Raw genomic sequence first — 24,648 nt, forward strand, 5'->3', positions numbered from 1 at the left:
TACTCATATAACTTTGGATTTACATAGCTGATTGCAAATAATAATTACTACTCACAATGTAACTTTAGGTTGTGTTAGAGACAAAAAAAATTTAATAAAGAGGTTAACTAACTTTAGTTACTGAGGAAAGAGAGAAATGGTTAGAACAGTCACTGTTATCCTCAAACTGTATTTTCTAACTGTGGGTGCAGCATAGAGAAATTCTACTAAACAGCCTCCCTTCTGGAGACTAAGCATTAGCCTGGTTAGCGAGGATAATCACAAACACAAACTACTGAACAACAGGGTGAAAGTCACTTTACCAGTGAGGAATTACTTATCTTAAAGCTTACGACTTAAACACTAAGTACCACAGAGGAAAGGAGGCTCACTCCAGAGTTCATTAATTTAGCAGTAAAATCTTGTCCTTCTATGTTACCTCACTGTCAGCCTTCAATCATGGTCCAAATGAACACAGTAATATCTAAAACACAAGACGTGCTTTTTTCCTCTCATTTGTTTTTCTTCCCAGACAGCTCTTTAAACTATTGAGAAAACCTGGACTTCCCTGACAATTTCTATTTACCAAGATGAAGTCAAAAGCCCTACTTCTGTCTGGCATGGTGATGTATGCCTTAATTCAGCACTGTGGAAGCAGAAGCAGAAGGCTCCTGTGAGGTCAAGGCCAAAAAAGAAAGAAAAAGGAAAAGAAGAGATTAAGAGGAGTCCTCCTCCTCCTGACAAAAGAGGTGAGGGTGTGAGCTGAGGCCATCATCACCGGTTATTTACACCTCCTGGGGTTGAAAGCATCTCCACTAAATCTGTATCCCAAAGATTATTAAACAGAACAAAAACAGGTGTTCTTTAAAAAAATCAGAGGAAATGGACCTGGACAGGACAGCAACAGTGTATTCTAAAGTAAACTTTAAGTAGAACTTGTTTATCTATGTGTGAACTCATAAATTTCAATGGTAAAATGAATAGTGTGGTTATTATTTAGAAGATTAGCTCTAGAGTCCAGTCTATATAACTTCTACTTTTCATTTTCATAACAGTCATTGTTCTTTTGGTTAAACACCTTTAGTCTTCTAGGATGTTTCCCACTTATTCCTGCCAGGCAGCACTGATAAAATAAAATAGCCGTAAGATTAACCTAACTTTTAGAGAAGTTAAGAAATGGTTAGTGTTTACAAGATTCTTAAATGTTTAGAATTCTTCATATCTAATTTGTAAGTTTGCAATATTTCAATTAAATAAAATCTCAAGAACTTAAAAGATGTGTAGATAATGTCACATGCCCAAAATTTCTAGTTCAAAGATTAGCACACAAATAGTTTCTGCATGGGTACTGACTGTTCTTCAACCAACACCAGGACTCCCTCAATTACTGTTTTATTACTTCTATTTGGGACCAAAGTACAAACTTGAGATCACTTTCCTCACTTACTAGCCTTAGCAGTAAGAGATTCTAGTGTCTCAAAAGCTCCATCTCAGCCTCCAAGAAGAAAAAAAATCACCGGCCTTATGAACAGAAAATAAAGCTAACAAATGTTTCTGCAATAGTAGCACTGACAGTCTACAGTTTTCCAAGTTGACATTCTAAGGGGAAACCCTTTGTCGTGTTTCTTAAAAGTTAGTCAGCTTATTTTATAATATCTTGAAAGTATAGCTCATACAAACACAAAACAAAACATTCAAAGATTGGCTTGAGTTGGGGTTCAAAGATTGATACCCTAAGTACAGCACTTGGGCATGCTAGGAACCTTGAACCAAGGGAGACTTGAAGGCTTCCAGAGGCAAATTCTCCTTCTTACCTCTTCTTATCTCTTGTCCCATTTTTTTTCCTTTCAAAGTCATAGAAACAAGAATTCCTTTTCCTCAAGGATGATAAAAGAAGCCACTCCTTCCTTGGAAAATACTCTTTCTAGAGGCGTTCTGTGAACGCCTGTTCTGTGAACAGGGTAGAAGGAATGCTACACAGAGGTAGAGACAAACACAGGAAGATGGGCACCTGGTATGGTGGCACATACCTTTAATCCCATCACTTGGGAAGCAAAATACAAGTACAGCCTGGTTTGCAAAGCAAACTGACTGCAGATTATAACCTACTTGCTTGGGGAAAAAAAACGGATGTGTAACATAAGAATAATTCCTGATGATGGTGCATTCAATAACTCAATGTTATTATCTCATGGATGTATATCTATATATTACATAATAATTAAAAATATATTGCATATTATAGTGTGTATAATGTGACAAGGCTTTTGAAAGGCTAGGGTTTAATCACGTTGACCTCTATACATAAAATAGGCTGTGGACCTGTTAATTAATTGTAAAACTCTTATATCATAAAGTAATTCTGATATCTGAAAACCCTTAGCGGCCAAGGACATATCTAACAGAAAATGCTGAAGCAAACGATTTTACGAGAAAAAAAAAAAGTTAAAATAACCGGAATTCCTGTATTTCTAGTTTGACTACTATAAAATAAGCAAACTCAAAAGACAATGGATAATCCAGAGTCTGCACGTCAATTACTAAATGTGGAGCCCAAGTCAAGAAAGTGAGAGGTGAACAAACGCTTAAGAGTTGCAAGAAAGACGTTATTGGAACAGGGGTACCTTTAATTACAACTGAAAAGCACTATCACCAGACAGAGTTAACAGAGGAAAACACTGGCTTCCCTTTCATTTGGTGTTGCAACAGTTTAATTTTTCATTTTGTGAAACTTGGGGATTACCCTTCCCAATTGTCTCTAGCCAAGCGTTAGCATGTTAACAATTCAAAAGCAATGCTACAATTAGGTCAATCAAAGGAAATATTAGCGTGAGAGCTAGGGATACAAAAAACAGATCAAGAGAGAGATGATTCCGTGTTGTCAGTGGAGACGAGCTGAGCAGAGGTGGGACACGGCGGACACACTCAGGGAGCAGGCGTGTAACACACAGGAACAACTATCAACAGGAGGCAGTTGGCGGAGCTGCCTGCAGGATCGGCTCGGGAGTTTGCAAGCAGCCCAGCCCAGCCCGCCCTCCCGCCCTCCTTTTCCCTGGGTCAAAGTCACCAGTCACCTGGAGTGGGAGTTTCGGAGCGACTCGATCAGCCGCTGCTTCTGCTGCTGGAGACTGGTGAGGCCGGCGGGGGACCCGGCCGCGGAGGACGACGCGCTCTTGGCCAGGGGAAAGAGCCAGCTCATCCTCCTCGGGTCCCGGCCCGAGGCCCTAGAAGGTTCAGGCCTGCTCCTCCTCGCTTAGCCGAGCCTTTCCGGGGCGACCCAGCACGGCCGGCGCGCTGGCGGCCGCGTCTTCTCCCACACGCCGCGCTCGCGAGTCCCTGGCTCCGGCGGGACGAGCTTCCACGGCGGGCAGGCTGGGAAAGGACAACCAGCCTGGAAGACGGGTCCCCGGTCCGCTCGCGTCCAACAGCAAGCCCGTCAGTTAGCCAGGCCCGCCGCCTGCCCCGAGCTCCGCGGCCGCCGGGCGTCCGTCACCTGCCTGCCCCGCCTCCCGAGTGCCCCGCCCCCTCGGCGCTCGCGTCATCATGCCGCGCCCTCGCCGGGACGTGCGAGGAGCGACGGCTGCGCGCTGGGCAGCGCGGCTGCTGCTACCCTTTCCCCTTTCTAGGGCGAGAGGTGTCTATGGGGCACCCGCTGCCGCCGTCGGTACCGCCACCGCCACCGCCACCGCCGCCGGGTGCTATCTCTATGGCGAGGAGGAAGAGGAGGAGCGCGAGCTCAGAGACACAAGTACATCCGGCGGGGCCCGGGCGAGCGGGGCCAGTGGGAAAGGGGCGGGAGTGGGAACCTGAGAGGGCGCGCGATGGCGCCCGCTGAAGAGCGGCCGTGGCCGACGGAGCTGGCAGACAAGGAGGCGGGGGGTAGGGGGTAACGGGCCGGGGGCCTGTCAGGAGCGCGGCGCGCAGTGATGACGCCACCGCTTTGTACCTGGGACTCCGTTGTGGGGGAGGAAATTGAGAGTGGAGGGCGGTGGCCTGCCTGTGAACTAGGAGCTGGTCTTCGCTGCGGTGGCGAGGCAATCTGGCTCTAGTCACGGCTATCAGCACCTTCGCCCTGGCCGTCTGCCAGCGAAGAGAGCTATCATTGACATGAGCGCGCCTCTGCTTTCTTCACGTTGCTCTGGGAGCCCACGGAGGACATGCGACCTCAGTAATGAGAAGGCCTTTGGTGCCTCCTGAGGGCCCCTGAGACCGCAGCGGAGAAGAGGGGTGGGGGAAAGAAAGAGGGGTTACCTTACAGTGTTTTCCGTAGTGTGTGCATGCGCCTGTGTGAGCAGGGAGAAGGGGAAGAAAGAAGGCGTGCCCAGGATCACCTTGGCTTTCTGAGATGACTCCAGTTTACATTTGCGACTTCAGGACACAAGGCCATCCTCTTTTACTCGCTTTTGTTTGTTTATTTGGCTGGTTGGTTGTTCTGAGTCTTCGTTTTGTTTTTCCATCTAACATTTGGTATTTTCTTGCTTAAGAATCAAAGTCTTCTGTTTGTATTACCTAGCATTGTATAACGTGAATGTTGTGTCTATGGACCAGAGAAACCTGAGGTCCCTCTTTGGTAGCCAGGAGAAATGGTCTTTTTTTTTTTTTTTTATCCGAAATTCGAAAATTTTAGATGCCCACATTTTATTGCCTTCTTTCTTTCCTCCCTCCCGCCGCATGAACATTGATTTCTCAGAACTTTTAATTCTTTTTTTTTTTTTGATGTTTTCTATGATTTGGTTTGAGTGGATACCAATGCCAGTAATGCAGAATTGTTTAATCAAGTAAGATTTTAAGTGTTTTGTTGGAAGAATAAAAGCAAGCGCTACTTTTGTTATGGAGACATTTTATCTTGTTGATTTCCGTTTGTTTTTTCTAAATCTTGAAATGGATCGTAGCTATGTGTGGAGTGAATTGAACTGAGAGCAGATTTTAATTAGTGAAATTTATAATCAACTGGGAATCCGTGTTGTAGTGCTTTATTCTCTATATATTAGCTGTGTATCTTAAGCAAAGTAACTTTCTAAAGCTTGATTTTGTTATGAATCAAGTAACCTGAAGTTTATACCAGCCCTATTTTATGATTCACATTTATAATATAGGTGGTTTTATTTCAACAGGTACACAAGTAAAGGGTAAAATATTTTTATGAAACAAACCTTCAATCAAGTGTAACATTTTGATGCTTGGCATCTAGACTCCTTGTGCTGTCACTATGCCAGCAGCAACTGTAGATCATAGCCAAAGAATTTGTGAAGTTTGGGCTTGTAACCTGGATGAAGAGATGAAGAAGATTCGTCAAGTTATCCGAAAATATAATTATGTTGCAATGGTATGGACATAACTGAATCTTTAAAATGCCTTTTGTGAGGGTGAAGTGGGAATCTTGTGCATGCATATGTGCATTGCGTATTCGTGTGTATGTAAGTGTATGTGAATGTGACTTGTTCTTTCACTGGCCTGGGGCTTGCTGATTAAGCTAAGCTGCCTGGCCAGGAAGTCCCAGGGATTCACCTGCCTCTGCTTTCCAAGCACTTAAATTACAAGCACATGGACTATGCACTTTTAAAAACATAGATTCTAGAGGTGGAACTCCAATCCTTGTTTTTTCGTGCCCAGCACTTTACCAAATGAACTGACTCTCCAGGCCCTGAAGTGGGATTTAAAAAAATATTGAATTAAGCCATTCTCATTGATATCAAGGGATTAATTTAATCATGAAAAAAATGTCTAGTCCCTCCAGCAAAGCCCATCAGAAACAAACCTGTATTTGACAGGTTGAGTTTGTTTGCTAGCATTAATTGACAAAGGACTAGGAGTCATGGGCATTTGAATAAAAGTGTTAGAAGTACTTTAAGATACCGACTTGTGTCGGGTGGTTTTAAGGGCTTAGGGGAGACAGGCTTTGCTGTGAATTGAATGCTATAAGGAAGCTGGTATTCCTGTGGGTTCTTACTGAGTCTTTGCTGCTGAGAAGACAAGGGTGGTACCAAGGCTCCACAGGGCATTAGCTAGCGTGAGAAATTTAATCATTTTTATGGTTTACACATTTTTTTTTTGTCTTTGTTGGGACCTAGTTACAGAATGTACTTGTCTGATGTTGAAATTTTGTAAAACCATTACATTCAAGAGGAGAACACTAAAGCCTGTCTAAGAATGTCAGCTAGTTCTGAGCATTCCCAAGGCCATGCTACTAGTACCAGATAAGGTTTCAGAAGTCAGTGAGTTCCTGGGTATCTTTTCAAACAAACAAAACCCAGTTAGACCTCTTAGGAAAACATTGCTGAAGCTACAGAAACACGATAGGTTGTTAAACAACTCTGTTCTTATAGGTGGAATTCAGTCTGCCTAGACTGTACAGTTATTTTTCAGCTTTGTTACTGCACTCTGTGTGTTCATCAAAGCTAGTCTTTTGTTTTCTAGATCCACTCGATTATTAGCTCCAGAAAGCAGTATTTTAGTGTCTTACACATCTTTCCCCAACCTCCCTCAAGTCTGGTGTAATGATTATAGAATGTAATAATTGGCTGGTGGTTGTACTAAATTCAAGAAGTTTTGATTTCTTTACTGTTTAATATTGGCTTACTATTTCATTTTCATTTTTAGCTAGCCTTAATTTGAATTCTCCTGCTAAACTAAAACATAATTTTCTTAGTATCACAAGTTTTTAAAAAAGTGCTTCTCTGAGGGTGCTTGCTTAAAATAGGAATATCTATACATAGACATTCCATGTATTAGAGGTATAACTTATCCATAATTGGGGCTGAAACTTTCTGTTTGGGCAGAGAGGGTTACTTTATAGGCAGCAAAAAATTCCTAGTTGTCATTTATTTCTTGGATGATAAGGAATTGCAGTACAGAAATAATAACAGCCTGTAAGAGGGAGTGGGAATCTTGACATGATTTCTGTGGGTTTTCTTTTCCTTGGATACGAAGCAAATGTTTGCTTGAGTTTATCATGAGTTATCTGTACAGGGTAATAATTTATTGATAAATTTTAATAAGAAAAAGTAGTGAGTCCGAGGCCAGCCTGGTCTACAAAGGGAGTGCCAGGACGGGCTCCAAAGCTACAAAGAAACCCTGTCTGGAAAAAAAAATAAATAATATTCTTCATACTTGAAGAGTACCTAATTGAGTATGAACATACAGAATATCATTGTAATAGAATTCTCTGAATTATATCTGAAATTATCTTGAGAGTTTATGGATCCTATTTATGCCCATTTAGTAAATAATGAATCTTAAAATTATTTTTCAGGACACTGAGTTTCCAGGTGTTGTTGCAAGGCCCATTGGAGAATTCAGGAGCAATGCTGACTATCAATACCAACTATTGCGATGTAATGTAGACTTGTTAAAGATAATTCAGCTAGGACTGACATTTATGAATGAGCAAGGAGAATACCCTCCAGGAACTTCAACTTGGCAGTTTAATTTTAAATTTAATTTGACGTAAGTGGGAAATAAATATATAACCCCAACTTTTTGTTTCTAGTTTAATTTTAGGAATTGGGTTTAAATGTAGTGAAATTCTAACTGAATAAATTTCCCGGAAATTTATTAAATTTAGAGTTTCAAAAGCTTAGGCTTATTATTATGAGGCAAAAGGGATTGAGATAATAAAAGCTTCTAATTTCAAATACCATTCAGTGATAGAGATGTTATTTCTAAACTGTGACTGCTGCTTTTCCAGAAAGTTGTAAAATTGTATTTTTGTTGTTGTTTGCTGTTATTTAAGGTGCTGCAGATTAAACCTGGGTCCTAAAACATGAATCTTAGGATATTGATTTTACTATTACATTTTGTTGTTGTTTGGCTCTTTTGAGACAGGGTCTTACTACATAGCCCAGGTCTCTACGTAGACCATGCTGGCCTCAAACTCCCAGAGATCCATCTGCTTCTGCTTCCCAAATGCTAGGATTAAAGGTGTGTGTTACTACACCTAAAACTTTGACTTTTTTGTACCCAATATGAAATTCAAAAGTGGGGAGGCACATTTGCTGCTCCCAATCAAGCAGGTACCATTCAGCTACAACCCCATCCCACTGTAGATTTGTTAAGATTTTGTTGAAATAGTCACTGTTCCTGTGAAGAGATTTTTTATTTTATTACTCTCATACTTTGCATCTTAAGTAGATACTTACTTACCATATGCAATAAATTGTTTCTTGGAAAGTTAGTTATGTTTTCTTTTCAAACTCTGTTCTTTAATGACTGCTCCCATGTAACCCATGAAACCTCTTGATCTTCATACAGAAAATGTAATAGTATTCTTAAACTTTTCATATACCAGACTCTGATATGTAATTCAAATCTTGGGTCTAAAGTCTGTTGCCTTCATTTAAATAGTTCTACATTATTTATTGTAGTCTTGGTAGCTGAGGGAACTTCATGAAGTAGAGTCCATCCTTTTGACATTATGACACATGTTTTTATTTGCAAAGGTCATACTCAAGAACCATGCAGTTGAGATTTTAGCAATGAAAACAAAAATAACAAAATTTTTAAAAAGTTTACACTTTTGTGTTGGGCTACATTGATAACTCATGGAGCTTATGTGACTTCTGAACTTCAGATTATAAGTTCCCAATAGGGGACAGGGGCGTATTATTTCTATTAAGGTAAGGAAATAAAACATACAGTATATTCTGCACTATGTAACAATATTTTAGTGCCTTTCTGTTTGGTAGCCTGTATTTGTATAATAGCAGAGTCTCGTTGGAAACATAGCAACAGAAACGAGAAGAAAATTAATGCTAGTTAATTGTAAGAATTCCTTGATTAATATGCACTATTTAATGTGTAAGACCTAATGAATAGCAAGCAGGACTGATGGTTTTAGTGGTGTTAGTGTCAGTGGTACAGCTGTGTGTCTTTTAAATGCATTGTGCTAACTATAAATAATACTGACAGTATTTTAATGTCTAGTACTATAGTGACATTAGTCTCTGTAGACTCTATACAGGCTAAAAGTGCTCATCTCCACTGTAATGTTATAATGTTTCTTTAATACTACAAATCTAGAGCAAACTGAAAATTGCCTTCCATCCTTTTCTCAAATGAAGATTCTTTTCTTTAGTTTTTTGTCATTTTTATTTCTTTAAAGTTCTTTTTTCCCCCCAAACTAAACATTAGAGCATTGATTTAGTTTTTTTGTTGTTGTTTTTTTTTTTTTAGTTTTGTTTGTTTATTTAAAATAAGATACTTGGTTTGGAGCAGTACTTAATACATCAGTGTGTTGGATGGTAAAATTGGTAGTTTTTGCTAGATAGTAGTTTTTATAGCAGTGGCTTTCATTTTAGTTAGTGTCTGAGCATGTTTTGTTTTTCCTTATTCACACAAGTAGTTTCACTGCCAAGTGTGTGCTACTATTTATACTAATGATAATGCCATGAGAAATGGTAGAGAAAAGAGTATAGAGTATAAAGGCTGATGAAAGGGCTCAGTGCATAGATGCCCTCCACCATGCTTGTTGACCTAAGTATGATTCTCGAACTGATATGGTAGGAGAGAACTGACTGACTAAAGTTGTGCTTTAACCTTCACATGTGTCTGTGATGAACATGTATAGGCACACACACACACAAAATAGATAAAGGTGAAGTTTAAAAAGTTTTAGAAGACTAAGTGAAAAATGTTAAGTAGAGCAAAAGCCATTGAGAAGATAAAAATGGAACTGCCTGATGTGGAAAATGTCGTGATAGCATCTTGGATGTGTTGAAGAATGGTGAAATAGACCTTGATGAATGCCTAGAAGGAATGTGTCAGTGTGTTAGGCTCTACAGTACAATGAGGAATGTTGTTCAATGTTATTATAACTTTCTGTCCTCTCTGTTGTCTCTGCTTGTAAATGTTTTTTGTGCTTAATTCTCATACTGGTCCAAGTCAGGGTGGTTCTAGGTTTGCCAGTGTTGTTTCTGGTTTTACCATTAGCATCATGAGAGTAAATGCAAGTCATTATTTATCACATGTAGATAACAAAGATTTGGAATATGGAAAGATATTTGTGGTTACAGTATATGTGTCACATTAATCGATACTTTGAGAAGATTTGAATAGATACTTCAGAGTATTGTACATACAATAAGAAATACCTGCACTCACTTCGATTTTTAGTTATAAGTCTTAGTATTCTCTGAATCTTGGAGATATGATTTGTAATATCTAAAAATCACTATTATGTAGCAAACATTTAGTAACAGATAGTGTTCTCTATGTGAAAATTACTTTTTTTTAGACATCTTGGTATTTTTATCACTAATTACTATACATAATTGGGGGTGAAAGCAAACATATCTTATTAATGTTTGTTTTAAAGCTAAGGTGTTTTGCTTCTTTTTTACAATGCTTGATGATTTTCTAGCAATAAGGAGTGTCACAGCCTTAGTTAAGGAGCACAGTGGCTGCTCTTGTTTCCTCAATTAGAGCTAAGCTTCAGTGCTATGGAGTAAGCTTGGGTTGTGCCCACTACTGGAATTAAAGCAGAAAAAAAAACTGTTCGTTTTGTTTTAGTAGTATTTTCTCACCTTCTCAGTATCTCTTTGGTTGTGAAAGGTGGTTGATGAGGTAAACACATTTGCCTAGTGTAGATTTACAAACATGAGGACTGGCTGTGAGGGTTTTGTTGTTGTTGCTGTTGTTTTTGTTGTTTTTGAGGTAGGGTTTCTCTGTGTAACCTTGTAGATCAGGCTGGCCTCAAATTCAGAGATCCACCTGCTACTGCCTCCAGAGTACAGAGATTAAAGCATGTGCCACCACCATCTGGCTTTATTTACTTATTTATTTTTGGTAAAGACTGGCTGTTAACTTACAATGTGTGCATTTTAGACATAAAGACATGACTAACATCGTGAGATTGTGACTTATAAAGCATATTTACTGACAGATTTTGTCTTTTTGTTTACAAAAATAACATGCTTTTTGAAACTGGATAGTATTGAAACAACTATCAAGTTTCCCAACACTTCCTACTAATTGTTTTATAATTATTTTATTATAGTTTTGATATATATTAAGGACATCTCATTACTATGTGATACTGCTATTCAGAGTTCTGAGTAATCATTTACTTGATTTTTTTTTTTAATGTACTGTAGTGTATCTAACCATTTGCTATGGTTGGATGATTAGAGTGTATGTTTTAGGTTCTTCTTTAGTGAGATACTCTTTTTTTGACTTCATAATCCTACGAAAGTAGTAGGTATTCAATGGGTGAGACACTGAGTTTAGAATTTTGACCTTTTTCTTAGGCAGCAATATATATTGTAAACTTGAGTAACAGTAGCAAGCACCATCTCCCAGTCAGCCATTCTCTTGTACATAAACAGTGGTAGTTTGCATTGTACTCTGCTGCCAAGCTAAGATGCTTGGTTTCTTAGGTAGTTTAATAATATCCCACCTTTTGTTCTGTTTTTTTTTTTTTTTTTTTTTCTAAGCCTAATGAGTTTAACAGGACATTTCATGAATCATGGAGTATCTATGTATCTTTAGAAAACTTTGTGATTTTTTTTATTGGAAGTAGAGATCTAAATCCAAAGGTAAAAACATGTTAAGCTTCATTTATTCATTCACTGACTGAATATTTGAGATATTTTAAGTAATTTTTAACTAGGCACATATGTACATATTGAGAAACAGGCAGGTGGGCTTGCTTCTGTTTTCTGGAAGTTGTAGTCATTTGCAAGTTGGGAAGTCCTACTCTGTTTCATCCATCAAAATAGTAAATAGTATTGTATGTTTTAATAGCTTGCTAGTTTGACTGTGGGAATATATCCTTTTTATTTGTCTTGTCATTTATAGCCTTTGTAGTTTTAGGAATATTTTTGTTATTAATTTATTTGAGTTGATTAAAAACTAAAGGTGGCTAACCATCTTGTGACTATCTGCCTTCTGGCTTATTTATATTTTAACTTTGTGATTTTAGCATAATTTTAATAAATTGGAGTTTATATTTTTATGAAAGCAAATTTGACTTATAAAGGAAAGTCTGTGTATGGAAGTAAGTGACATTTAAAGAAGGTACTATATAACCCTGTGGTGGTTACCTGAGAGGCAATCCAGAAGTAGATTAATGTTGGTTTAGAAAGGTAAGATTTTAAATAGGGTTTGTTCATATTATAAAAGTAGTGAATTTGGTACTTATACATAGTTGAGTTAGGAGATAGTGGATCTTTAGGATGTTAATTGAAGATAACCATATATCTCTGCCTTTAGGAAAACTTTAGAAATTTTTACATGTTTTTCACTCATGTTCAGTCATAACTAGGTATTTTGCTATCTCAAACATCAGTAGTTGATTAGTCTTTAATACCATTTATAATTCTAACAGTGGATCTAACAGGCATAGCCAACACCAGCAGAAATTCTTACATTTTGACTAAACAATGTTGTAGTTACTTTTTAAGGTTAGTTTTAGTATTTTTCTCCTTTATTGCTAAAGTATTTAAGAGTAAAGAAGGAAGAATGCAGAAGTTTTCGACTTGGTACCATCAGAAAAGGACAGTGCATTGATTTGGAAATATGACTCATAATTGCTATGACACTTACCTTACTATAGAGATTTTCCTTCATCCTGTCGATAGAGATTTACCTTACCCATATGGTTATGAATTGGGTATTATAAAGCATGAGATCTGTACCAAACCTTATTATAAAAGATTCATTTCTACAAAACTTAGACTAAGCTATGTGAACTCTGCAGAAGAGAGAGAGAAAGGGACTGTACATATGTCTTTGTTTGCCAATCTTACTTTTGTATAAAAAAAACCGAGGTACTCCTCCAGGTCTCTCACCTGGGAACTGTGATTCAATAGGTCTGGGACTGCAATGGGACCTGGGAATCCATATTTTTGGTAAGTTCCCCTGGTGATTATTATCATTGGGCAAGTTTGGGATATGATGACTTAAATACCACAAAACTCACTGTCCTATCTCATTGATATATTATTTAGTTTGGTAATGGTTATGTGATGTGAACATAGTAAGTTGAGCATGTGGCTAAGAGCAATATGAACCTGGTGCAATCTCCTGCATTCTTGGTCAGCTACACTTGTTCAGACATGCTTCAGTGTGAGCCCAAGGACCTGGTGGTGAGATTCTCGTGTAAGGGATTCTCATGTTTTAATATAATGAAGTATCAGTTATTTAACTGAAAAAAAAAGAAAATATATTAAATTTATTTTTCCTAAAGGATTTCCCAAGAGAAATGATGATGTAACAAGATGATTGTGGCTCCTCTCTGTTTTTTAATTGTTTCAGTTCTTAGCTTTGTTATTTACCTTCCTGACAGTCTGGGAACTAAAAGTGACCTTTATATTGTGTTAGAAATTGATTTCCAGAGACTAAACTACAAAATACTTTTGGTCAAATTCAAACATTTATTTTGGTTTTGTTAATTTTATTAAAGTCTTTCTTTCTTTTGCTAATGGAGATGTTAAATTAAAGAAGTAAATAAAAATTAGTGGTAAATCCACAAAATACCTTTTCATGAATCCTCAGCTTTTTAATATAATATCTCAGATACCATATTTGTGCTGTTTTCTGGCTTAAGTAAAATTTTGAAGAGCTGGTTTATGGTTAGGTTTCTTGGCTTGGTTTTTAGAAGGTAGTCTTCTAGGATTGTGTTTGCCTCTGATGTAGGTATGTTATTGCTGGAGGAAGAACCTGCTGAGTCCTTAATTCTGAAGAGTTTACTGCTTAATAGAGCCACAGAAAGGCTCCTCATTTGTGAAAGGAGGCATCTCGTTTTTCTTTAAGATGGAATATAGTTTAACTCAGCCACAAGAGATGTTTGCCACTTGGTGTCTCCTTCCTGGTTCTGCTGAGAGCATGAGAGGTGTGAAAACCCCTCATAGCTGTGGCTGCAGCTCCATCTGGCAGCACTAACCTAGCTGCAGAGATTGAGAGCCTCTGAACAGAGCATGTCTGTGGTAGCCTCTGGTGAGTAAAAGACCCTTTGTAAGCCAGGGAAATGCATATGATGTGTAGATACTAATGGAATTGAGTTGATGCTAAGGGACTCACCACTGGACTATTGTGAATGATTATTTACTTTTGGATACTTTACATTTTGTTTCTCTTAAGAGTTGTAAGCATTTGGATAGTTGGACATAAACCAATCATGTCTGTTTGTGCACTATAGTTGTAGGTGTAAGTGGGAGAATGGCTGTTTAATGGTGGTCTTGAACATTATTTTTCTCTTTCTCCTGCCAGGGAGGACATGTATGCTCAGGACTCTATAGAGCTACTAACAACATCTGGTATCCAGTTTAAAAAACACGAGGAGGAAGGAATTGAGACCCAGTACTTTGCAGAACTTCTTATGACTTCAGGAGTGGTTCTTTGTGAAGGGGTCAAATGGTTGTCATTTCATAGGTAAATAAATAAACAGATTGCAGTGTGTTTCCCTCCTATCTCTTGTTTATACTTGATTGAGTCTCTGTATCAGAAATTCTATGCTTAGTTCTAAAAACATGTTAGTTAACTACCATGAGAGACTGTCTTATGCCTCACTTGAGAATAACCTTGTTTGTTTACATTACCTCTTAGCAAGGATTTGTTTTAGCCTTTGAGAGGTAATGGTGCTTAGTGGAAAGAATATAAGCAAGAAGAAACCTTCAGTGAAACCTGGCAAAGCCATTGAGGATTTGTGTCACCCATGGTTCTTAATAAATTTAAACATTAGTTTTTGTATTTATAGAAAGAAAGCCGTTTTTTAAAAGCTTAGTAGTACTTTCCTGATCTTAGCTACTGTACTAAGATTCTAAAACTTAATACAACAGATTAAATTTTTCCTTCCTAGGTAGTTTCCTTTCTGCTGAAGGTAAACCAATACTTTTTGACCTAATTTCTAGTGTGGTTTGTTACATAATAATAAGTTCTATGAAAAACAACTGATAACAGAGAATTCAAAGAAGGGATATTAGGGGATTTTTAATTATATTTTTGGATGAGGTGATTGGGAAGGCTATCCTTAAGGAAAAACATCTTGTAGATGTTTCTCAGTAGTCAATTATAACCTATTTAAAGCATCTAGTATTTTATATACTCTGTATATGATTACTTTTAATTCTTTATTATTATAAAATAAAACTAGATAGTTAAAGTTTCTACGAGGAAGTTAATTCACCTTTTTAAAAGTTAATTTATTTGTATGTGTGAGAAAATGTTTTTCTTTATAAATCAGCTGATTTGGCAGTTCTGGAACTAAAAGTGACCTTTGATGTTATGGGTTTGATTTTTTTTTTAATTAATTTGACTATTTGATAATAGGGTTTCTGTCTCTATTTGAAAAGTACTGTGTTGCTGGACATAGTGACACACATCTTTAACTCAAGCCAGTCAGAGCTATACAATCAGACCCTTTCTCAAAAAACAAAAACACACAACAACAACAGCAAAGCAACAATGTGTTACTCTGGTCTTAGTGCTCTTTTTTTTTTTTTTTTTTTTTTTTTTTTTTTTTTTTTTTTTTATTGAGAAGAGTTATTGGGGGAAGGGAGAGAGGAGACGAAAAGAGAGAGACAGACAGATCTGCCTGTCTCTTCAGAGGAATGGTAGAAAGAGACATTTGTTTGTTTGTTTGTTTTTCCAGACAGGGTTTCTCTGTGTAGTTTGGAGCCTATACTGGAACTCACTCTGTAGACCAGGCTGGCCTTGAACTCACAGAGATCTGCCTGCCTCTGCCTCCCAATGCTGGTATTAAAGGCATGTGCCACCACCGCCCCAGATCTTACTGCTCTTAATCTTGATAGGCTTCATACTTTTTTTTTTTCCGATAAGAATCTTCCACAGGAAATGATTATAATGTTGGATGGTTCCTGAAGTAGACCTTGATGTGGTATTATATAGTGAGTTTTAAGTTGTAAGTTCTGAATGGAGAGATGGATCAGAGGTTAAGAGCACTGGCTGCTCCTCCAGAGGTCCTGAGTTCAATTCCCAGCAACCACATGGTGGCTCACAACCATCTATAATGAGACCTGGTGCCCTCTTCTGCATGCAGGCAGAACATTGTATACATAATAAATGAAGCTTTAAAAAAGAAAGAAGAATTCTCATATACTAACTTTTATCTATGTTCATACTTATAAAGATACAAAATAACCAATTCTTTTAGTTTATACTGTATAACACATCCACTGACTCAAACAATATTTTGAATAAGTACTATTGACTCAGAACTGGGGGTAGCAAAATGGACAAAACCAAGCAGGGTTCATGTTTTATTCAACATTTTAGTCTACATTAGTGTACAGTATATGTATGTATAAAACTATAAAATTATTCCATTAAACATCACAAATATTTTCCATATTCTAATCTGTTTTTATTAATATTTTTGGAAATAATAAATCTTGCCAGTCATGGTACCTTTAATCCTAGTACTTAGGAGGCAGAGGCAGGTAGATCTCTGGAGTTCAGGCCATCCTAATCTCCATAGTAACTTCCAGCCCAGCCAGAGCTACATAGTAAAACCCAGTCAAAAAACATGGATAAGTAAATTATACATATATATGTCTACATATGTATGTGTGTGTATATATAGTGTGTGTGTGTATTCTAAACTGAAATATTTTGCTAGAAGTAAGCAAAAGCCATTGTGCTGTTGTTTAGGTAACTTGGCAAGGTCATTTCTTTGAAAACTAACAAATGTAAGTTTTCTTCTCTTAGGTACTTGTATTAAAGATCTTGTATGGTAAACAACTCCCCTTTCAAATTCAAAGTAAATAGAATCAAATTAAAGTTTTATTTTGTGTCTCCTCCAAAAGAGAAGTCATTTGCCAATTAAGAGTTCAAATTATATGCAAGGGAAAGATACTTTATAACTCTGAGTCCTGTCCTTTAAACTAGTGGAGAAAATCCATGTACCTAAAGGTCAGGACCAGCAAATATATGTGGTATGAAAAATCTCTGGGAATCGGACACTTCAGGGAAGGCGGGCTGTCGCAGGCCTAATAGAAAGTTGTATCTTAAGGAGTTCAGGAGTGGAGGAAACTAGGCATCTGTGGAAAGACTAGTGATAAGGTTGTATGCTCTCAATTTGAGATAGCAGGAGGTTGTATCATGTGGAGAAAAAACAGTTTTCACTTTTTCTTTGTTCCTACCTTTCATGTTTAATATCTGTTGATAATATCTCTTGGAGAATTATACTATGTGAAAACAACAATTGAGGAATTTTGCATACTAATAGTCACTTATGGGAAAGGAAATATTCTGTTAGGGACTTATTCTTTGCAATCAGGAAGTGTCATCATGTCATGTAAATGGTGACAAGGTTTTACATGATTTTGCCTTTGAAATGTCTTGTGTCTAACATTTTTTTGTTCTCCTTCTCATTCATAATTCTTAATGTCCATTATCATTTAATTTTTTTTAGAATTTTTATTTTGTTTTTGGGGGGTGTATATTTTGTAGGGTTTACATAACATTCAGATTTTACTTGGTTGCTGGAGATCAAACTCAAGTACTCATGTTTAAATAGCAACTCTCTATCCCAGAATTTTCTTAAGTATCAGAGAAATGTTATTATAGTGACTATAGAGTTGAATTGATAGTATAATGAGCTTAGGACTCAGAGTGATCACTGATCTATAAGCTGACAGCATTTCTGCATTGCAATTAGTGAATATGTTTCTTTTTTTGTTCCTGTGTGCACATTTGTTTTTATTTCTTTTGCCTATAGCATGATATGTTTAACTTTGAATCTGAAAACCTGTTTTCTTTCATTGTTATTGATGGGACTTTTTTTTAATCTTTTTATTAGTGGTTATGACTTTGGCTATTTAATCAAAATCCTGACCAACTCTAACTTGCCTGAAGAAGAACTTGATTTTTTTGAGATCCTTCGATTATTTTTCCCTGTCATTTATGATGTGAAGTACCTCATGAAGAGCTGCAAAAACCTCAAAGTAAGGCTTCAGATGACTTTATCTGGAACAGCAAGCATGTTAGTTAGAACAGTGGTTCTCAACTTGGGCATAGAATAACTCTTTCACAGGAGTCACCTAAGACTATCAGAAAATACAGATGTTTATGTTAAGATTCATAACAGTAGCAAAATTACAGTTATGAAGTAGCAATGGAAATGATTTTATGGCTAGTGACAAGGTACCATTCATTCATTCATTCATTCATTCATTCATTTGTGTTTCAGTCCTATGTTACAAGCAGCTGCTAATGATACATAATGCACATGATGTTTTTAACACTGAAACAGTTGCTATACAAAGTATGATCGAAAGCCAGGAAGTGAAGGTCTGGTTTTAGTAAAAAGGCTTTATTATTTAAGGAGGAATTTCATTGCTAGATTCTACTTCTTTTTTTCTTCTCTCTTTTCCTTTCACACTCATGTTTTAAAATTTTTCTCAGTCCTAGCTGTATTACTGTAAGTAGATCATAGCAAACCATTCTAAAAAGTTTTATATTTGTAAACCTCTCTTCATGGCTGACAAAAAACTGAAGTTGTGTGGTAAATTGACAGTGATCTGCATACTCCTGATGTCTTTGCTTCATTTAAACAGTTAATCAGTTTCATGGATAGGTAGGTAGATTATTTTAAAGAAACTGCCTGGACTTGTTACTGAGTTTTTTAGTGATTGATGGCTCAATACATCGAGTGTGGTTGATTACTGTTACTTTGAATATGAACTACTTTCTCCATATCTTTGGTAAATGATTTGCCTGTCATGTGCCTTAAAATGTACAGGTAAGGTAAAATTTCCTATTAGAATTTCATTTTCTAATAAAAAGTTTTAAAATTCCACAAATATATTAGGAATTCATATTTTATCAAACTCCTTGCCATCTTTTAGACATTATTAAAAATTTTTTTTCTTTTTAGTGTCTAAATTTATGAATGTGAATTCAGGTACCAAAGCATTTTCTCTATTTGACAAGCAGGTTTTCTTCCTTCTAGGGTGGATTACAGGAAGTTGCTGAACAGTTAGAGCTGGAACGGATAGGACCTCAGCACCAAGCAGGATCTGATTCATTGCTTACAGGAATGGCCTTTTTCAAAATGAGAGAAGTATGAAGACATCAGTGCCTTTTTCTTGGTTGTTAGGTAGAGAACATTAAAAATCTGATGACAAAAGTTTTGGGGATTAAGAACCTACTAAGTGAAGATATAAATGGAGGTACTATATAAGTTACATCCACCACACTTGAGTGAAAGTGTTAAATAAGTCATCTTGAAATGTAATTCAAAAGGAAATAGAGTAAATTCTTTATAGAGTAAAAAAACATTCCATTTATTTTACATGAAAGATGTTTATAGAATAAAATTGATGTGATTTATCAAATCATGAACATGTATGCATACTATTTCTCAGGAAAAGAAACAGAATAGAGAGTAGTGACTATCTATGATCAAAGGTTACTAGTGAGCAAACTCCAAAGGGCTTTCTTAGGCCCTATAAGTGTCCCTTCTGAGTCAGGCAGTTTGTGTCAGATTTTCTTGTCTTACTTGAAATTGTCTTACTTGATTGTCTTACTTGAAATTGGTGGTGAAAATACATTGCTCATGTCATTCTTCATTGCTTTGAAGAATTTATAAAGTAGAACTTAACAGTTTTTACTAAGTCTTAAATGGGGTTTTAGATTATAAATCTGAAGTCTGATATATATTTGAATCAAAAACTGTATCGGGTGGCATGTGCCTTTAATCCAAACACTTGGGAGGCAGAGGCAGAGGCCAGCCTGGTCTACAGAGCAAGTTCTAGGACAGCCAGGGATACATACAGAAATCCTGTCTCAAAAAAAAAAAGAAAAAAAGAAAAGCTGGCGGGGCAGTGGTGGCAGTGCACGCCTTTAATCCCAGCACTCGGCAGGTAGAGGCAAGCGGATCTCTGTGAGTTCGAGATCAGCATGGTCTACAAGAACTAATTCCAGGACAGCCTCCAAAGCCAAGAAACTTTGTCTCGAAACCCGCAAGCTGTATCAGGAATTCTTCCATTAAGAACTTCACATATAAAATTGTTAGGAATGAAAGGGTGGTATTTAGTGAAACTAAGTCTGTTTTTAAGTTAGATAATTAGGTGATAGGTGTTATGGTTATTTCATTGATGACAATAATAAAAAAAAATTTATTGATTGTACCAAACCATCGTAGGTTGAATTTTTTTTTTTGCCTACAAAATCATTTTTATTTTTGCAAAGTATATGCTGTGGAATTATTTTGAGTGAGTTCTTTGGTAGAAACAAGCTAATGATAGAACACATTTGATCTGTTTTGCCAGGCAGTATTGATTCAGAAGTTATTTGCATTGTCCACTCATGATAAGTAAATATTTCATTTCAATGTAAAACCACCTTTTGGATTTTCATTTTGAAATGCCTTAAAGGTTAAGTCAGTGGTGGATTGCTGGCACCAGTTTGTTATCTTTATTTTCTGGTGTCTTCAAGGACAGTCACGTAGTGAGAATGTTCAGGTGTTTCCTGCCTGTAACATGTTTAGGATTTGGTTAGTTTTAGTTAGTTCAGCTTTGCACATAGACTTAAGACAACTTAAAATGGTATAACCTCCCCTCCCCATCTGCCATTATTTCTCTCATTCTGTTGAGTTGGTTGTATTAGTGAAATAAAAATGTCTGTTTCCATGTTCATAAATTTGCTTTAAATGGTATAATTGTTAATGAAAAAGACAGATTTATGCTTATAGTTACAGGCATCAATCAGTCTTATTTGTTAAATGGTCAGTATATGTTCTCAAAGGAACTTCACCGAAAGCATTGTTATACCTAATGAATAACAATTACTGTGTTGAGATAAGAATTACAAGGTTTATCTTTTGATTAAAATGATCTTTTTCTTTCAAAATTCCTTTTTTAGATGTTCTTTGAAGACCATATCGATGATGCCAAATACTGTGGTCATTTATATGGCCTTGGTTCTGGTTCATCTTATGTACAGAACGGCACAGGGAATGCATATGAAGAGGAAGCCAACAAGCAGTCATGACATATAAAATAGTCTTTTTATTTTTATTTTATACGAGTTACACACATGCTTGTACATAGGTTTTATCTCTGGTTGAAACCCTTAAATGATAGGCAATATCTCCCCCTCCTTTTGTAGCCCTTATTTTCTGCTTTCAGTACTAAGTATGGCCTTTCCTAGCTGTGATCTTAATAAAAGTACATTCAGGTTAAATCTGGCCTTAATTTAATACACTTCTTATCAAGCTTGTGTGACAGAGCTACATTACTGAGTAATTTGATAAACTTTGCCTACTTGAGCTTGGTTTTGTTTTCCCTTTTCCTAAATTAACTAGCATTGACTGTAATTTATTTCCCTGTTTCATGCCTCTCCTTCTATTCTGCAGTACTTATAGGTATTTAAGATTGTGGACCATCAAGTTTGCACTTTAGAGAGTAATTCCAATCCTCTATTTTATCAGAAATTGTGGTTTTTCTTGCTCTTTGCTGGAAAAATGACCATCTGCCACCTTTTTACAGTATTTACTTGTTTTTGACATTCAGAGTACAGCACATGCATTGTGCAAATTGTTGATTCAACAGGACTAAGAGAAAAGACAAGGAACTACTGAAGAGCCTAGTAACTACTGTTTCTGTGCATAGTGTTTAACCTTCCAAGCACATCTCGGGTCTGTTGGTTTCTAATTGGCATGCATAGGCTGCTCTGTGACTGAAGACTTTGAGACTAGCTTTACACCCTTCAGGAAGAAGCCCTGTGATTGGACGTTTACTATCTGCCAGAAAGCTGCACTTCAAGATGTTGGAACTACAGTTGTATTTTATGACAGCAACACTTCCCTTAATTGGCTTCCTTTTACTCCATCACTTTTACCCTTATTTTATTTTATAGGCATATTTATGATGTTCTTGATTTGTTGACTATACAAATCAATTTCATTAAAGTCCAAAGATAACAAGTCTTTAGGTACATTTTATATCAAATTAAAAAACAAAAAAAAAGTGATTTCATAGATGCTACAAAAAATAATGGAGAGATTTGGTGCAAAACAACAAAATGCAAAATATATGTATAAACACACACATATATATAGCTAATAAAATTACCTGAGGAGTGTAATGCTTGTTTATTTTTTTGTGTATATCTTTGCAATCTATTTTATATATATTGACAAGAGACTGTGAAATATTTAGCCATGCAGAATATGTGACCAGACCAGAGCATGTGTTGGAAGATTTTGGTGATCATTAACTCTACCCTGAAGTGATGGACTACAGGTTGTAATGTGTGTTATCTACACTTCAATCAATATCAGCAAGTCTCCAAATGTTCACAACATACTTCATGTCCCTTGTACATTCTTTATTCATGATACTAAAATGCTGTAACTGGGCGGTCCTTTTTAAACTAAACATTATTTGCAAAACAGAGGGTATTATTTGTTTTTAAAGCTTTTGTAAATAAAGGCTTTAGAAATGTTTTCTTACATATTTGTGACTGGTGATTTTGTTCTTGAAGCACTTATTTAGGAGTGTTTACTTCTTGAGCCATTTGGGCAGTAGAACTTAGTGGTCATGCTTCCCTAGCTGTAGGTGTTTTTTTTTGTTGTTGTTGTTTTGTATTTACTCTTTCAAAAGATCGGTTTGGTTTTTATTGTTCAAAGTTCTGGAAGGCCAACTGGTCCATATACTAATTCTCCAGCATGGGGTTTGTTCCATAAAGCAAGGCATTCTGAATCCTTTGCATCCACTGTGCTGTCTTTTTCTTTCCAAGTACTGAAGTGAGTAAGAATTTCTGGTGTCGTGGCTCACCTCTGTAATTTTTCTGTTGTAAGTGACTATCCTCTAAGTCAGGTATCTACTGTTTGGGGGAGTTCAGCTGCACCTCCTTGAAAAAGGATTTTCCCTTTTTCATTACTTCCCATCTTGGAAGGGTAGGGAGTATCACAATACCCTCACCTGGTTATCCACCGCTCTGAACCACCTGTTGTATAGTGTAGAGCACTCCCTTAATTGCACATGTGCTGTAGAGCCTAGAGAACATAGGCCTGGAAGGTTAGGGGAGAACTGAGGTTTGCAGCTAAGCAGAGGCCCTGCTTGGTAAAGGCTCTTGTTCCAACTGCTGCATAGAGGAGTACCCATACCACTGTAGTAATGCTTACCTATGCTCTGTAAGGGGAAAAAAATAACTTATTTTTTTTCCTCAAAATGAACATAAGCGGAAATCATGCCTTCGTTTTCCTTGGGACCCCAGGAGTTGGAGGAGATGTTTATGTCTCCCCAGGAAGGAATTTTAGCAACACCTGACAACTGGGAGATGGTGGTTCCATAAGAGCAATAAAGCCTGCCATCCCTGGTAGCCTCCAAAAAAACAGAAGGGGATCATCTTTGGCTTTTGTAAGACTTCTAAACTAATAATATTTAGTACAACCTACTAATTTTAAAAACTCAAGATGAAGCAGTGTTCTATTTGTTTTGTTTTTTTTTTCTTTTTTTTTGGTTTTTCTAGACATTTAATCTTCTCTGCTAATGTGCCTGTTCAGTAGCCGCTATTGCTGAGTTTCCTGTTTGTATCAGTTTAGATTTTTTCACTAGAAATAGTAACAACTTCTATCCAGGACTGTTAAAACCTTACTAAATCTTAGTTTTGGATACATTTGACTGATCCATTCATTTGGATTCAGCAATCTTTACAGAAGAAAGGTTAAGCTGGTCTATGAGCCAGTCTGCTATATACCTACAGACAGGGGATGGTTTTCAGTATTAAATGGTTGGGCAGCAGGACGTGTCCTGACTTGAAAAGTATATGAAATTCAAATTCCAGTATCCATGAGTGAAGGGTTTGTTTTGGTTTATTATATGTGTATGAATGTTTTAGCTGAATATTTGTATGTGCACCCAGTGCATGCCTGGTCCTGAGACTGGGATTGCATGTCATAAGACACTATGTGTGTGCCATAAGTAAAACCTGAATTTTCTGGAAAAGCAGTCAATGCTCTTAAACACTGAGCCATCATCATTCCAGCTCATATTGAAGCTCACCACATTAATCATTCAAGGAAAGATTAACGGGATCCCATAAATGACTTTTAAAATGATGGACATACATAAGTAAAATCATCCGTGGGGCACATGTTTGGTTTTTCCCTGACCTATTTGTGGGAGGAAAGCAATTCAGAAATTTCATTCTAGATGAACATTTTGATTTAATTTTGATGATCAGGAACACCAAATGTGTTCACTCTCAAATTCTATTATGTTTTGAATGTGTTCGAATTTTCATTTTTACTTATTCCTAGAGATGTAGCTATGTATTTCTGCATGTTAGCATATGTATACATGTGTGGGTGCCACTGAGGCAAGGATAATGTATCAGACCCTTTGGTGCTCCAGTTATGGGCACTGAGCCCCCATCATGGGGGTTGGGATTCAATTCTGATCATTATTGAGGGGAGGTAGAGGCAGGTGAATCTCTGAGTTCAAGACCAGCCTGGTCTACAGAGTAAGTTTCAGGGCAGCCAGGGCTACACAGAGAAAATCTGTTTCAAAAAAAACAGACTCTCTGAGTATATAGATGTCAGGGGCTGTGGTGAAGCTTTCACCATAACATCCCAGACTCTGGGTATATGGACACTAACTAGTTCGTGTCTGGCTTCTTCCTGCCAAAGAGTCTGGGATGTAATGGTGGAAGTTCCACCCAAGCCCCCTCCCCTATCTCTCTCCAAATCCTGCTGCATCTCAGAAA

The 24,648-nt window shown here is 37.0% G+C and overlaps 2 protein-coding genes across 11 annotated transcripts in view; one reads left to right on the forward strand and one right to left on the reverse strand.

Annotated features, from left to right (window-relative positions):
- Positions 1-3,497, reverse strand: part of Vps37a (VPS37A subunit of ESCRT-I) — a 43,583-nt gene extending 40,086 nt beyond the window's left edge. For 2 of the 4 annotated variants that reach the window (XM_027391209.2, XM_027391208.2), the window contains exon 1: positions 3,054-3,496. In XM_027391209.2, the coding sequence (XP_027247010.1) occupies positions 3,054-3,178 (125 nt within the window). In that variant the 5' untranslated portion in view covers positions 3,179-3,496. Of the gene's footprint in view, positions 1-3,053 lie in introns of all 4 variants that reach the window. The other 2 variants (XM_027391210.2, XM_027391207.2) reach the window with 2 other exon arrangements.
- A 95-nt stretch (positions 3,498-3,592) lies between these two features.
- Cnot7 (CCR4-NOT transcription complex subunit 7) lies at positions 3,593-22,392 on the forward strand. 7 transcript variants are annotated; one of them, XR_003480259.2, is made up of 8 exons: positions 3,593-3,727; positions 5,094-5,305; positions 7,232-7,425; positions 12,786-12,824; positions 14,185-14,346; positions 17,735-17,879; positions 18,887-19,106; positions 20,800-20,929. XR_003480259.2 is itself a non-coding variant. In XM_027391211.2 (8 exons), the coding sequence occupies exons 2-8, from the start codon at positions 5,189-5,191 to the stop codon at positions 20,926-20,928; spliced, it is 897 nt and encodes a 298-aa protein (XP_027247012.1). In that variant the 5' UTR covers positions 3,593-3,727; positions 5,094-5,188; the 3' UTR covers positions 20,929-22,392. The 7 variants fall into 7 exon arrangements, 6 of the variants coding, with proteins under 6 accessions (XP_027247012.1, XP_027247016.1, XP_027247015.1 ...); XM_027391211.2 differs by having other exon boundaries at positions 18,887-18,997; positions 20,800-22,392; XM_027391215.2 differs by having other exon boundaries at positions 18,887-19,033; positions 20,800-20,931.
- The last annotated feature ends 2,256 nt before the right edge of the window (positions 22,393-24,648 follow it).

This window comes from Cricetulus griseus, assembly GCF_003668045.3.
Source record: "Cricetulus griseus strain 17A/GY chromosome 1 unlocalized genomic scaffold, alternate assembly CriGri-PICRH-1.0 chr1_1, whole genome shotgun sequence".
Taxonomy (NCBI): domain Eukaryota; kingdom Metazoa; phylum Chordata; class Mammalia; order Rodentia; family Cricetidae; genus Cricetulus; species Cricetulus griseus.